Raw genomic sequence first — 13,814 nt, 5'->3', positions numbered from 1 at the left:
TTGTTTGAGGATAATCTAACTGACAGCAGCATCCAATTCTTTTTATGTCGCCATCACACCAACCAAATTTATACAGAAAATAATGTGGCTCACAATTCCGTACATTTATTCAAGTTTTGGATAACGGCTCTGAGAGCAAAAGCTTGCAAGCACATCCGAAACTAGAGGTGGGATTTTTCTTCCCTTCATGCAGCACACAATATGCAAGTTCTGATTCCTAGAGAAAACAACTAGAGAAGAAGTTGAAGTCTCTCAAATCCCTCTGTTCATGGATGCTTTAATTCCTCACGCCCTCTTCCCCTATATCCTCACTAGCTCAAGGTTCTTTCTCATTGTTTTTTATTTATTTAAAATTAATCAAAAACTGTCGCTCATGAAATTTGAACTCATAACTCGGGTGATTCTGTCACAGTGTGCATCGGTCTCTTGTGGTTCGTCAATGCCTGTACAGGCAAAGGGGGTTGAATCCAACAACTTGGGCTATTGGGGTGTCTGGAAGTAGTAGCCTTGGAGCAGCTGGGGACCTTTTTGGTGATGCTAATAATCTAAGGGGAATTGATCAAAATGGTTCTTTGTTGGGTGGCTTGGATGAGGCAGCTTCAGCAGTGCCATTTGGGACGTTGGATGCTGAGATCACACCAGAGACCATTGATTTCTTTGTTAGTGATGCTGAGGGCGACCCCGATTGCCCATCTGAGGGCTACTCATCCATAGAGCAGGCTCTTAACACATTACGCCAAGGAAAGGTTAGAAGTGTTATTGCCCTTGGGAATTACAAATACAATTAATCTTTTTTTTTGGGTAGAACAATTGAATATTATGTGTACATAGATAAGCATTTGCTGAGGTTTTGTAGCTCAATTCAAGCTATGAGTCAATGATATTATATCCAAATTGTAGAATCCAGATTTTTAAAGTTAAAATTCCACTTTTTGGGTTCAATGAGACTTAAAATAGTTAAGTTGTGAACAATATCGATGCTTGTTTTAATATATGATTTGCTACACTATGAATTTCATATTAACCGCCACTAATTTGGTTTTTTTTTTTAATATTTAGTTTGTGATTGTTGTAGATGATGAAAATGGGGAAGTGGAAGGAAACCTAGTCATGGCAGCATCATTCACAAGTCCGAAAGACGTAGCATTCCTGATCAAGCAAGGGTCTGGGATTGTCTCTGTAGGCATGAAAGAGGAGGATCTTGAAAGATTGAAGCTTCCTCTGATGTCACCAGAGACTGAGGAAGAAGACTCATCTGCCCCCACATTCACAATCACAGTGGTAATCCATTGCAAACGCCTCAGAATTCTCCATCATTTTTAAAACATAGGCTGCAATTTAACAAGAAGCAAACCTGTACTTTTTTTCTTCTTCTTTTCTTGTTTGTGTTTGAAGGATGCAAAAGTTGGAACATCTACTGGAGTGTCAGCTGTAGACAGGGCAAAGACTGTGGTAGCTCTCGCGTCTCATGATTCTAAGCCACAAGACTTTAGAAGGCCTGGCCATGTGTTTCCTCTCAAGTACCGAAATGGCGGCATTCTAAGGAGAGCCGGCCACACTGAGGCCTCGGTTGATCTGGTTGTTCTGGCAGGCTTGAGGCCAGTGTCTGTTCTCTCAGCTGTAGTTGATGCAGAAGATGGCTCTATGGCCTCTTTGCCCAATTTAAGAAAACTCTCATTGGACCACTCCATTCCAATTGTCTCCATAACTGATTTGATCAGGTAAACAATCTACTCAACCACATATAAAAATTTCTTAGAAAGTTTTGCCTTGAGTGATTTAGAACTATGATTGTTGATTTTGCTCATATAGTATGTTATGCTAATAGGTACAGGAGAAAGAGGGAAAAATTGGTTGAAAGAAAAGCAGTTTCTCGTTTACCTACAAAGTGGGGATTGTTTCAGGCTTATTGCTACAACTCAAAGCTAGATGGAACAGAACATGTTGCTGTTGTGAAGGTATGCATGAACCTTTCTTGTACAAAAACAAGAAGGATCATTTGGTGATTGGAAAGGTTAATATATGTGCCAAACTTCTGCTAAATTTCTATCGAACATCGACAGGGAAGCATTGGGAACGGAGAAGATGTGCTGGTAAGAGTTCATTCAGAGTGTTTGACAGGGGACATATTCAGATCAGCCCGGTGTGATTGCGGCAACCAGTTGGACTTGGCAATGCAGCTGATTGAGCAAGCCGGTCGGGGAGTTGTTGTTTACCTTAAAGGTCATGAAGGAAGAGGCATTGGCCTTGGTCACAAACTTCAAGCCTATAATCTGCAGGACCAAGGCCATGACACAGTCCAGGCCAATATAGAACTTGGACTATCTGTTGATTCTCGCGAATACGGGATCGGTGCTCAGGTCAGTTTCACAAACCATGGTCTTAATAATAACAAATGCTTGTATTGTCAGACTATGAATATGAACTACACACTCGAACATAAGCCTACTTGATCAAAACATAACAAGATAATATTTCAATTATGTATATAATAACAATTTTTGCGAATGATTGTAAGCAGATTCTGAGAGACATTGGGGTTCGAACGATGAGACTAATGACGAACAACCCTGCGAAGTTCACTGGACTAAAGGGATATGGGTTGGCTGTGGTTGGGAGGGTTCCAGTGTTGACACCAATTACAGAGGAAAACAAGACCTACTTGGAAACAAAACGAACCAAGATGGGACATGTTTATGGTTCTGATATTCAAGGGCTTTCATCCGGATTCATCAACCCGAATGTAAATAACAACCAAGGCCTACCAGAGTCAGACAGTGAAAGTTGAAATCATACATAGCTTAGCTACACACATATAGATATAGAAATTCATAAGGCTTCTTCTTTATGTACCAAAGAGAGTTCATTGATTTTGTTATTGATTTCTTACTTGCTAGTAATCATTTCATTCCATTTAAATCCATTTTTACGTGCTCAAATGAGAAAGCAGTTAAAACATCTCCAATTTGTAATTTGAAGAGCCAAATATACTACGTCAAAATTTGTTCACTCCAAAAACCCGTTTCAAACTAGTTTATTATTATTATTTTTAAATACAAGCGATAGTTTAAATTACTCTAAATTTATTGATACGAGGATTTGAACTTCAGTGCAAGACATTGCCAGTGTGAGAGTTTAATATGCTATCGCCCCTTTCCATAGGAAAGGTCTTCCAAAAAAAACAAAAGAAATAGAGATGACAAGAATTCTAATATTGGACTTGGGCCTTGTGTTCAAGACTGGCCCATATTAACATGTATACGATTAGAAAGCCCATGCGAGTGAATGAAATAACAGTCATGGACATTTGTGTAATTTCCACGACTCTATATAATCCCTGCTTTCTTCTCCATCCTAAACCCTACTGGTTTCTCAGCTTCACGCCGGCAGGTCTGTTGCTCTCTCTCTCTCTCTCTCTCTCTCTCTCTCTCTCTCTCTCTCTCACGCACGTACACCTACGTTTTTGAACAGTGAGAAAATGTTGATATTTACGTTCTATATTTGTGTGTTCTTTTAGGGTTTCCTAGTGGTTACAAGGGCTTATAAGCAGACCTTCTTCGTCGGGAACCAATGGCTCCAGCTAAAGGTACTGTTCCTTTATTTTCTTTTTGCCTCGTGCTATCAATTTCCATATTTTTTCGTTGCTGTTATGTTATTATCAATTTCGGTTTCCATAAGTCCCTGTTTGGTTGCTGAGAAAATGAAGGAAAAGTAGTTATTGCTGCAAATGCTCGCTATATGTATATATTTAATGATCGCGATTTCTTAGTATTACAGAGTGACAAACAAACGTATATGAGCCAAATAATCTTGTAAGGTGGATTGTATGGGTTCTTGCTTGTAGGGATATTACTACCCTATGCTGCATTTTCTTAGAAACCAAATGTATTAGAATTTTCCTGTGTTTGTTTAAAACCCTAAATTCTTTTTCAACCGTTTTATCATTGTATGAGTGTCCCTTATTCTCGGAGTAAATTTATGTTGCTTTTGGTTCCATTTGTTCTTTAATCAATATTTGCTATGAAACTTGAGCAAATTGATTAACGAAACAAAAGTAAGCTTTGCAATCATGTTTGGTTCAGTGTTAACTGAACATCAATGTATTGATGATTTAACGTTTATGAGTAGCGGTCTTATTTTGAGTTAGAAATGATACCCTTCATACTTGTATACATGAATCTCCCTGAGAATTCATATGAGTTTGGTTCCAGTACTTCATAGCTAAGCCAATTGAATGACAGGATTGCTACCTAGTCTTTTAGGTTTAGTGTTAAGGCAGTAGATCTAGGAGTATCAAGGGAATTGGAAGAAACAAATTTGTCAAAGCTTGTTCATTTTCCTTTTTCAAATATAACTACTTATCAAGTTAATTTTAACATCTTTAGAGTGTAGCATCTATTTATGGTCCATGTTTGAGTATTTGGAACAAATCTTTTTTTTTTTTTTTTCTTTCCTTTTTCTGTGTAACTAGTTATAATTCAATGTATGTCGACAGTAGCTTGTTTAGATGGCTCTTCCCAAGAGATATTAATCAATTGTTAAAGGGTCTGGCATGGATAGGTATGTGTAATCAGTAACCATTGGTGATGCAAATTCAATTGTTTCCAGTCTTCATCGCCATGCTCATTGCCTCCTCTGTGTTCTTTCTCATAAACATTTGGAGGTTCCCCTCTTCAATGAGTTGCCTTGCAAAGCAACTAATTCTTTTTGTTTTTGTGTTTTAATGTTTCTGGCTGACCACTGCATATCTTTTGCAGCTGATGTTTCAAAAAAGGCTGATCCAAAGTCACAAGCCGTGAAAGCTGCAAAGGCTTTGAAATCGGGTCCCATCCTTAAGAAGAAGGCCAAGAAGATCCGAACTTCAGTTACATTTCATCGGCCCAGGACATTGAAAAAGGAGAGGAACCCTAAGTATCCTCGTATCAGTGCTCCACCAAGGAACAAGCTCGATCATTATCAAATTTTGAAGTATCCTCTTACTACTGAATCTGCAATGAAGAAGATTGAAGACAACAACACTTTGGTGTTTATTGTTGACATACGTGCTGACAAGAAGAAAATTAAGGATGCAGTCAAGAAGATGTATGACATTCAGTCCAAGAAAGTGAATACCTTGATCAGGTCAGTAACATTAGAATATAATGCCTTAAGAAATTTGCAATGAATCAAATTTTCTATTATTTCGAAAATTTTGACCTGGAATTTGCACATTAGTACCATTTAATATTAAGAAGTAGGAACCAACAGAAGGTTTACATCTGAAGAAGTTATGAGTCTGGGAAAGCATGATGTATTTATGTAATACTTGTGTGTATATTCTGTTACTTTCAGCCAAGATGTAGGTTTGATGACTAGTTTGCAAATTTTAATATTTGATGCATGAGCTATCCTGTATCCAAGCTGTTTATATTTTCTTTTTTCAGAGGTTTATATGTAGTGGCTTACATTGTATGCGTATGGTTTTTGAGACTTTTTGAATGTATTTTTATCTATGGGTATGCTGGTTAAGTTTTGTAATAATCATGACATGGTGGATCAGTTAGACTACTTTCTTGTGATGCGTACTTGTTTATGTACTCCGTGACTCCGTCCCATGATGATCTGATAATCTGAATTTTTTTTTAATCTAGGCCTGATGGTACCAAAAAGGCTTATGTTAGGCTGACCCCGGATTATGATGCTTTGGATGTGGCAAACAAAATTGGTATCATCTAAGGGTAGCGACAGAGCTACGTAGTAAGAGAGCATTGTGACTCTTTGAGCTCACTCAGATCTAGTTTTGAAGTTGTAACAGTTTTTGCTACTGATTTAAAATGACGTCTTTTGTCTTTTGTGGTTATACCTGCAGTTCTGACTTTGTAGACTTGAAATTTTAATCTATTTTGAAACATCATTTGAATGCTCTTTCATTTTCGTATTCAATCACATTTTGCATATTAAGCCATGGTTAATGCCAAGCGCCCACGGAAAGTTTGAATGAACTTTGTGCCCGTTTCTATCCTTTCGAGCCGCCTATCGTGAAGTGGATCTCAATGTTTTCATTTGTTTTGGTTCCATCCGAGTCTTTTGTTCTAGTAAGAATGAAGTATTTTGGTTTGCTTTTTTACTGACTCGGGAAAACAAAAGAGTTGCATGAGACTCGTCGCATGCTTGTGCTTGTGTGGAAAAAGGTACCTTTGTGTCTATACGAGGACTAACAACGTCCATTTTTCTTACATCCGACCAAAACGTGTTATGAATTCAGCGTACTTTTATGGTGTTTACTAATCAGGAATTGGAATTCTCATCAGCAATTGAATTCCACTTATGGAGGATTCATGTATTTACTTCACATTAAGGCCCCGTTTGGTTCATGGAATGAATTTGAGGGGATATTATTTTCCCATGTCATTCCTCAAGGAATGAAAATGGAAGATTCCTTTTCCATATTTGGTAATGCTGGCAAACTAACCGGAAAATATCACTTTATTTCATTTCCCTAAAAATGGAAAACAAAGTTTGTATAAATTTTCAATTATACCCATATTAAATCAAATAAAAAAAGAATGCATTTAATGATATATTGTAATTCTAAATTGTTAATGGGGATAAAATGGTCATAAAAAATATGTATTTAATGTTAGCTCATTTTCCCAAACTTTCCCATGATGAGGGAAAACAAAACTCAAGTTGGGAGGATGGCTTCACTTTCCCCCCTACTTTCTCATGAGCTCGGCAACAATTTCCCATATTTAGACTTACCAAACATGGGAAAGTAATTGCTTTCCCATTTTCAAGTCTCCTTTCCCATGAACCAAACGGGGCCTAAGGAATTAAAAAATAAGTAGGGTCCACACAAAATTAAGAATTGAATTCCTGATTTTAAAGGAATTTAATCATTGGGTGGAAAGTGGTATTCTAATTCCTGGAGAACTAACCCATTGAGAATTCATCTTTTTTACCCATTATAATCCTCACACAATTTAAAAAATTCCAAATTTGTAATATACTTTAACCCAACAATGAGGACATTTTAGTAATTAGTACCACTCCTACCTCAATTCCATATGGTTTAGTAAACAACTTTAATAGGAATTCGGAATCTAACTTTTCTCAATCAATATGATTTAGTAAACAACTTTAATAGGAATCCGAAATCTAGTTCTTCTCAATCGAACTCTTCCTCAATTCAATTCCTCATCAATTCAATTCCTCCTAATCCAATTACGAATTAGTAAACATGCCATTAATAGATTTGTTCAAAGTACGACGATGGCATGGTAGGCTACTTGGTTGTTTGGTTGTCAGAATGTAATGCCTTCGAGTCGGTTGTTAAGCATGTCGGGTCGGGTCTGGATTTAGGGTTTAGAGGTACTCATCAGGTCGTTGATCCCAAGAACAAGCCAAATCCTCAGACTTAAATTTCTCTTGCAGGGAAACGTGGGAGTGAGTCAAGGTGCATGAGTTTGTGGCGTCAAATCGGGGTCCATGTACAAGATACAACAAGAAAGCACTTCAAAATTAGCTATAATAAGGTGAATTCTTGAATGGGTGGATTATAATCTCTACATTGAAAGTTTGATAACATAACATTTTTCCAATTCCGAAAAATTAAGACGATACATGGCAAGCGGGTGCTTCGGGTAGCATTCTGCACCTTCCACTTTCTCTAATGCTTTGGATTTATAAAAAATTAAAAATCAATGGGCATATCTTGCTTCCCTTCCAAGTGGTGAGTCCTCCAGGATAGTGAATCGCAGCATTTGGTAATGAGATGCCCTTTCTTGAATTTCTTCTTGGCTCAATGTCTGCAGCATTTGGTAATGTGATGCTCTTTCTTGAATTTCATCTTGGCTCAATGTCTCTAATGCAGTGTCCATAGGAACAAGACAATCATGCATAAAATCGCAGACTTGTGATCTGCACAAGGGACAGTTTGAGTGAGACACAAACCAAGTGTCTATGCAAGAAATGTGGAACTCATGAGAGCATTTGGGCAGTTTTTTCAGCCATTCGCCTTCTTCGAATTCGCCCAAGCAGATTGCGCAGTCTGCATTGCTTTGGCTGTGTTCTGCAGCTTCTGCTTCATCTTTCTTCTTGAACTGAGTTACGGGGAGAGACCGCGTAACAGAGAAGTCTAGCCCCTGGCTCTGAAACTGTAGAGATGGATCATCTGGGTTGATTTCGTTCAGAATGCGTCGTCGATTCAGGTTTCTTGAGAAGCTTGTGCTGCAGAGCCGTTTGAGCAACTTGTAGTAACTGAATATGAGGGTGAAGGTGCAAACAAGAGCAACAAAAGATATAACCCAGGGTCTCCAATGTGGATCCTGAGATGGGGGTGAGCTTGAATCCATGCTAATTATCAGTTCTGTAAAAAGATATAAACTATCTAAAGTTTCCAAAAAGGCTTTGTATAAGACTGCATTGCTGAATATATAGGGATCATTAGCAAACAAATGTGTTTATTGTTTAAGGAAACCTATAAGATTGGAATTAGTATAAAGATGTCAAAGAACGATTAAATCAAAGAAACAACATATGTGGACACATGCAAGGCTGATGCCTAGTGAGGATATCAAGGGTACCCAATTGCATGAACTACTATACAATTTTCTGAGGTAGATGATATCAAAGTTTGGATACTATTTTTTTTTAGATGACCAGAAAACAAGAAAACCACAGTGCAGTTTAGATTGCATAATAGTATTTTCTACACGAAAAAGAAAAACAAATGAAACACGGCCACATCTATTGGGATCCGGAATTTTATAATTGGATTTGGTGCTAAAAAATTATATTGCTTATCGTTTTTCCCTTTGTGAATGAAACTAGCAAACCGAAGAAGCATCTTGATGTACAAGAGAGACAAAGGGCAAACTGAAGTTAAATGGCTATGTCATTTAAAGATCAAACCCCAAAAACAAAAGTATCCCATTTACACCCTCAACCGCTCAAACTTTGATTTTTACACAAAATTAAGAAGCAAAGTTCACCAAAATCTCATTGAAGCCTCTGCCGCTTGCCAATTGGGATTTGGTGGTCAATACTGGAATTTGAAGTGAGCAGCCTTACATTGTTGAGGCATGATCCAGAAGCACCATTGTTGAAATTCAACATGGAAGCTGAACATGTTTGCGAAAACCCACGAGACATCTCAGGATATGATGCAAAACTCAGTGGCTTATTATGAACCCCATAACTAGGATTAGCCATTGGTTTCTGGTTAAAACTTGCAGCTTCACAGCCTTTGATAGAAACAGGTGGGATTTTGAACGACTGCAAAGGAGGAGGATTTCGCCAGCGAGGAAGAGGCCCGGCGACAAGAAGTGTCTGAAGCAGCGGGCCGGCTTCCATCACAGCCTGCAAGAGCTTCCCTTTTTGAGGCAGAGTCTTCCCTTTGACAAAATTGTCAATCACTGCCGAAGCAGGATCAGTTTTGGCCATGCCAGAAGACATAGAGGCATTAAATTCTTGCACCAAAGGCTGCTGCTGCTTCACAAAAGCAATGTTACCAGAGTCTGCCATGTTGATGTTTGAGAACTCTGGTGAAGAAACTGCATCAAATAAAGATTCCACAGGGGAAGAGCCATGGGATTGGTGGTTGTATGTTTCAGAGAGGCTATTAGATTCAGTTATGCTGGAATTTGCTTTGGTGGGAATTAAAAGTGAGCTTTCAGGCTGGACATGTGGAAACATATTAATGGGTGCTTCAATTGGACTTGAAGGCATGATCTTGTTTAGGAGCTTGTGAAGCTGAGCTCTGGCATCATCTCTTTCTTTGTATGCAACCTTCAAAAGATTGAGCAAATTGTTCACATTCTCCTCACTCTTTCTGATTTCATCAGTTGCTAAAGTTTTTACTGATTCCAGCTCAAGGGTTGTGTACAGAAGCTTCTGCTTCAACTCATCAGTGCTCTGTCAATTCAAAACGGGATTTAAGAAATTAGTTTCAATTCCATGAAAGATAAAGTCACAGACCAAAAACATAGTAGAATCTGAAACCAAAGTTTTTAACAACATGCAATCTCTTCATGAATAAAATTCCTAAATCATGAAAAATAAAAAATAAAAAATAATAAAAGGCAAAATCAACATCAAGCCCATAGTTTCAAACTTGACATGAACACCAAACTTTTGACAAACCAGAAGTTCTCAACACAGGCACAAAAGCAGGTTCCAAACAACTACTATTTCAAAGTTAGGAAGAACAGTGAAAACCCCACAAGGGCCCATGCAAATCCCACGTCCTGGTCAGCAAATCATGCATTTCTTTTTTAAGAGGGGGGCAAAAAGAGGGTAAGATACAAACAGTCTCCATTAAAACCTACCCCTATAACAGAAATGGGCACTGGGCCCTATAAGTTCATTATTGTCATGAAATATCACAAGCTTCCATCAATACCAAGTTACCTACACATTCTTACTCAAAGATATTCTGTTCATAACATATATAACACAAAAAGTACACATTTTTCCATAAAATGTATTATAAAAAATTAATGGCCAATTAATTGACAAATGAATCTGCCTAAGGCACTTCTTAAACACAAAATTTACATTTACAAGACCCTTGACTTCTAATGAGACTGCAGGGCTTGTAAATGCTTGCTGAAAAACTAGTAAACAAGAAATCATTACAACTGTGATCTTGGTAAGTATAAAATTTGAAAATTAATAGAGACCATAAATGGTGGAAATTGAAAACTTTAGGCAGAGAGTAAATGACTGCTTCTTTCTTTTGTGGAAGATTATATAGAGGAAATATAACAAATTTAAGGGGGTGGGATTTGGCCAGACATGGAAGATCCATCACTAACAATTAAACTCACATAAAACAACTGAGAACATGAATTGAAAGAGCAATGAAAGAAAGTAATGTGAGAAATTGCAGTTGAAACTTGAAACCATCATAAAACACACAATTGAAGTAGAAAAGCAACAAACTTTGAATGAATTACAAAACAAGGGGAGAGCCCAGAAGGAAAAAGATGAACAGAAATGTCACACAGAAGAAGAAATGAGCAGTAACCCACCTCATAATAAGTAGTCCACAGAGAACCCAAGTCCTCCATAGTCTGAATTTCACCCGCTCTGGTGGGATAGAAGGCAGAAAAGAAAAGAAGAGAAAAGAGAAGAGAAGAAAAAAGCAGGAAAGAAAATCAGAGAATTAGGAGTTAAAGTAAGGTGGAATGTGACTCATTTATAGAAGAACAATGAAGCATATAAGACAAGACAGAGAGATGGCTTTCTCACAAGGATCCATAAAGCCCAGTCCACATCAAAGAAATTTTTGTTATGGAAATTAAAATTTTATGTTTTTTGTGTGGAGATTCCATTCCAATTTATAATCTCTCTCTCCCTCTCTCTCTCTCTCTCTCTCCCTCTCTCTCCGTGTGTAATATTAAATTTTCATTCAAAATGTTCCCACTCTTTCAGGACCTTTGTCTCTTACCCAAAACAAAACACTTTCTTACCATAAGAAAATCCTAAACGGCTTTCTTTTCTCAGAGGTTTTATGGAAGCTAGATGTTGCCTTATACTTTGTTGAGGTTTTTACGCGGTTTTGCATTCTGTCTATTTGGTAACTTTCCATAAATACCCCTTTTTAAAAACAAAATTTCCGTCCGGCGGTACACGTTGTCTAGTAGACAGGGTGTTATGGTAGAGTGGCGGATTATGAAGGGTCATGGTATGCCCTCCATTATTGGATGGCAAAAGAGAGTCACCAATGATCAACGTGGTGAGATTTACCTTTATTTTGGTGTAGGACAGCTTTGGACATTGTCCAATCACCGTTGAGATTTTACCTACCCTTTTTTTTATTATCAGTTTTCAATTAATTTTTTACCACACCCTAAAAAGGCAATCAGCAGAAAAGTTTAAAAGGGAAAAAATTATATACATCCCCAGTTTTAAAAGTTATTTATTTTCATATACTTTTACCTTCCGTTTGGATAAAAGAATTGAAAATTACATAAAATTCTAAAATTTAGATTTCCATCATTTCAATTTCTGGCAATTGAAAATTTCAATATTTGGATTTATGTATGTCGAATTTTGTAAATGATACTTTGGAAATTGTGAAATGATGCCTATTTTGGAGGATTAAACTCGGGAATTTGATGTCCCAATTTCCACGGTTTTTTACACGTGTCATTTATTAAATTCCGTGCTTAAGTTGCCAAACAAGGAAATTATCAATTTCTCTTTTTAAATTCCTGACTTTTAGTTAAATTTCGAGTTATTTTTCCTCATCCAAACGAACCCTTACAAGCTTCAAATAAAATCATTTCCTTGCCTAATAAGTTGTTGCTTCATTGTTTTTGAGTTAACAATGGTGTATATGTGTGTGCCCATATATTTTAAACACGAGTTTTCCTATGGTAAGAACTCGTATGGAAAACTGAATCAGTCAAAATCAAAGGGATCAAATATGTATCCGTATGTCATATGAGTTTGTAACATGAAATTGTGATTTGCAGTATCTTTACATTGTAATTTGCAATTCAAAAGTTAGGAAACTATTTCGAAAACTAAAATCTTTTTGTGGTTTCTAATTGTAAAATTATTTTTTTCCTTATATATCTCTCTGTGTTCTTTTGCGAGTACAATGTATAATCCCATCACCATGACACCATCATGCCGTATGAAGATGTGCAGCTAATTTTAATTCTATAATATGGAAAGTTTTATTTACCATAAACAGTCTAAAAATTTATTGGTAATGGTAAGGACAAGAAGTGAAGAAAATAATTACCAAGAATAAAATAAGAGAAAATTTTCCACCGTGGAAAATTAATTATGCTTTACAAAATACCAGATTCCTATTAATTAATTAATTAATTCAGATGAAACAAAATACATGTACTTGTTTTTTAAAAAAAATTTGGATTTTAGTTTAGGTGATTATTTTATTACGAAGGATGGACCCAATTTCTTATATTATCTTGCTAGGGTTGTACTAGATTGCCTTGTGAACTGCCCGAGGCAACTGATATCAACAGTATATATCACGGTTGACTTAGTATGCTTCTTAGTCCAATTCTACATTGTAACTTTTTCCATACTTCATATTGATTTTAGGGTCTAAACCCTTTAATTTTAGTTTTGGTTCACCATCACCAATTACTTATTCAATTCTTCATCGACTTAATTGTCAATGTAGACAAATTCACTAACTTTTTAACATAAATTGTTCACACATACATGGATGATTATAGATTTTTAGAGGTTGAAAGTCACGTTCCATTTCTTGCTATATCTAAAAATCAAAATAACATTTGAAATTATAAACCTATGCAGTATAAGCAACTGTGAATCACCGATACATAACTTATTATGAGAGTCATATATTACACATAAAAACGACTGTGAGCTACCAACTAGCTATAGAAAACTCACATCGTTTAGTGATTATTGATCATTTTCAATACCATGGGTCATTCTTACATGCTGAACAACTTATGCTAATAAAACTCTTGTCACATGTTTGTGGTCTTAAGTGGTTACTTTACCATTTGGACATGCTGCAGATCCAGACACATATGGCAGAATCCTTGGCTGCAAGGTCCAAAACTCCAAACAAAACCAAAAAATTAATGAAATATTATTAATGTTGAACTTAAGAACAAAACCAACCTGATAAACATATTTCTGACATAGACACAGGCACAATGCACATGGATGATCTCCTCAGGAATTCCATTGTAAGACCAGAATATTTCTTTCTTTATTCCCGACAAGCGGTTTCGGCACTCTTTCACAATTTTATATCCAAAACAATAACATCACCCTAAATTTGTAGCACAAAACCACCATGCAGCTTCAATCCCAGT

At 36.7% G+C, this 13,814-nt stretch overlaps 4 protein-coding genes across 4 annotated transcripts; 2 read left to right on the top strand and 2 right to left on the bottom strand.

Moving 5' to 3' along the window:
* Nucleotides 1–210: 210 nt before the first annotated feature.
* Nucleotides 211–2,788, top strand: LOC117632339 (monofunctional riboflavin biosynthesis protein RIBA 3, chloroplastic). The gene is made up of 7 exons (XM_034365787.1): nt 211–321; nt 413–746; nt 1,060–1,281; nt 1,396–1,721; nt 1,829–1,958; nt 2,064–2,360; nt 2,522–2,788. Exons 1-7 carry the CDS (start codon nt 269–271, stop codon nt 2,786–2,788), a joined length of 1,629 nt encoding a protein of 542 aa, XP_034221678.1. The 5' UTR covers nt 211–268.
* A 515-nt stretch (nt 2,789–3,303) lies between these two features.
* LOC117632604 (60S ribosomal protein L23a-like) lies at nt 3,304–5,909 on the top strand. Its single transcript, XM_034366132.1, has 4 exons — nt 3,304–3,390; nt 3,518–3,586; nt 4,758–5,121; nt 5,631–5,909. The coding sequence occupies exons 2-4, from the start codon at nt 3,571–3,573 to the stop codon at nt 5,713–5,715; spliced, it is 465 nt and encodes a 154-aa protein (XP_034222023.1). The 5' UTR covers nt 3,304–3,390; nt 3,518–3,570; the 3' UTR covers nt 5,716–5,909.
* A 1,770-nt stretch (nt 5,910–7,679) lies between these two features.
* LOC117630160 (RING-H2 finger protein ATL52-like) lies at nt 7,680–8,333 on the bottom strand. Its single transcript, XM_034362908.1, has one exon. The coding sequence runs from the start codon at nt 8,331–8,333 to the stop codon at nt 7,680–7,682; it is 654 nt and encodes a 217-aa protein (XP_034218799.1).
* A 431-nt stretch (nt 8,334–8,764) lies between these two features.
* LOC117631539 lies at nt 8,765–11,286 on the bottom strand. Its single transcript, XM_034364765.1, has 2 exons — nt 11,013–11,286; nt 8,765–9,894 (listed from the first exon to the last, which is right to left on the bottom strand). Exons 1-2 carry the CDS (start codon nt 11,049–11,051, stop codon nt 8,980–8,982), a joined length of 954 nt encoding a protein of 317 aa, XP_034220656.1. The 5' UTR covers nt 11,052–11,286; the 3' UTR covers nt 8,765–8,979.
* Nucleotides 11,287–13,814: the final 2,528 nt, after the last annotated feature.

This window comes from Prunus dulcis, chromosome 6, assembly GCF_902201215.1.
Source record: "Prunus dulcis chromosome 6, ALMONDv2, whole genome shotgun sequence".
Classification (NCBI taxonomy): Eukaryota; Viridiplantae; Streptophyta; class Magnoliopsida; order Rosales; family Rosaceae; genus Prunus; species Prunus dulcis.
The sequence above is the reverse complement of the archived record's forward strand: the minus strand, read 5'-3'. Positions and strand labels throughout refer to the sequence as shown.

What these genes read in the sequence shown, in the direction of transcription:
- LOC117632339 (XM_034365787.1), top strand. Translation starts at nt 269, where the DNA reads ATGGATGCTTTAATTCCTCACGCCCTCTTCCCCTATATCCTCACTAGC. An exon ending in ACACATTACGCCAAGGAAAG is followed by an intron (nt 747 to 1,059) that starts GTTAGAAGTGTT and finishes TTTAATATTTAG; the next exon opens with TTTGTGATTGTTGTAGATGA. An exon ending in CCACATTCACAATCACAGTG is followed by an intron (nt 1,282 to 1,395) that starts GTAATCCATTGC and finishes TTGTGTTTGAAG; the next exon opens with GATGCAAAAGTTGGAACATC.
- LOC117632604 (XM_034366132.1), top strand. An exon ending in AAAGTGAATACCTTGATCAG is followed by an intron (nt 5,122 to 5,630) that starts GTCAGTAACATT and finishes TTTTTAATCTAG; the next exon opens with GCCTGATGGTACCAAAAAGG.
- LOC117630160 (XM_034362908.1), bottom strand. Translation starts at nt 8,333, where the DNA reads ATGGATTCAAGCTCACCCCCATCTCAGGATCCACATTGGAGACCCTGG.
- LOC117631539 (XM_034364765.1), bottom strand. Translation starts at nt 11,051, where the DNA reads ATGGAGGACTTGGGTTCTCTGTGGACTACTTATTATGAG. An exon ending in TGTGGACTACTTATTATGAG is followed by an intron (nt 9,895 to 11,012) that starts GTGGGTTACTGC and finishes TTGAATTGACAG; the next exon opens with AGCACTGATGAGTTGAAGCA.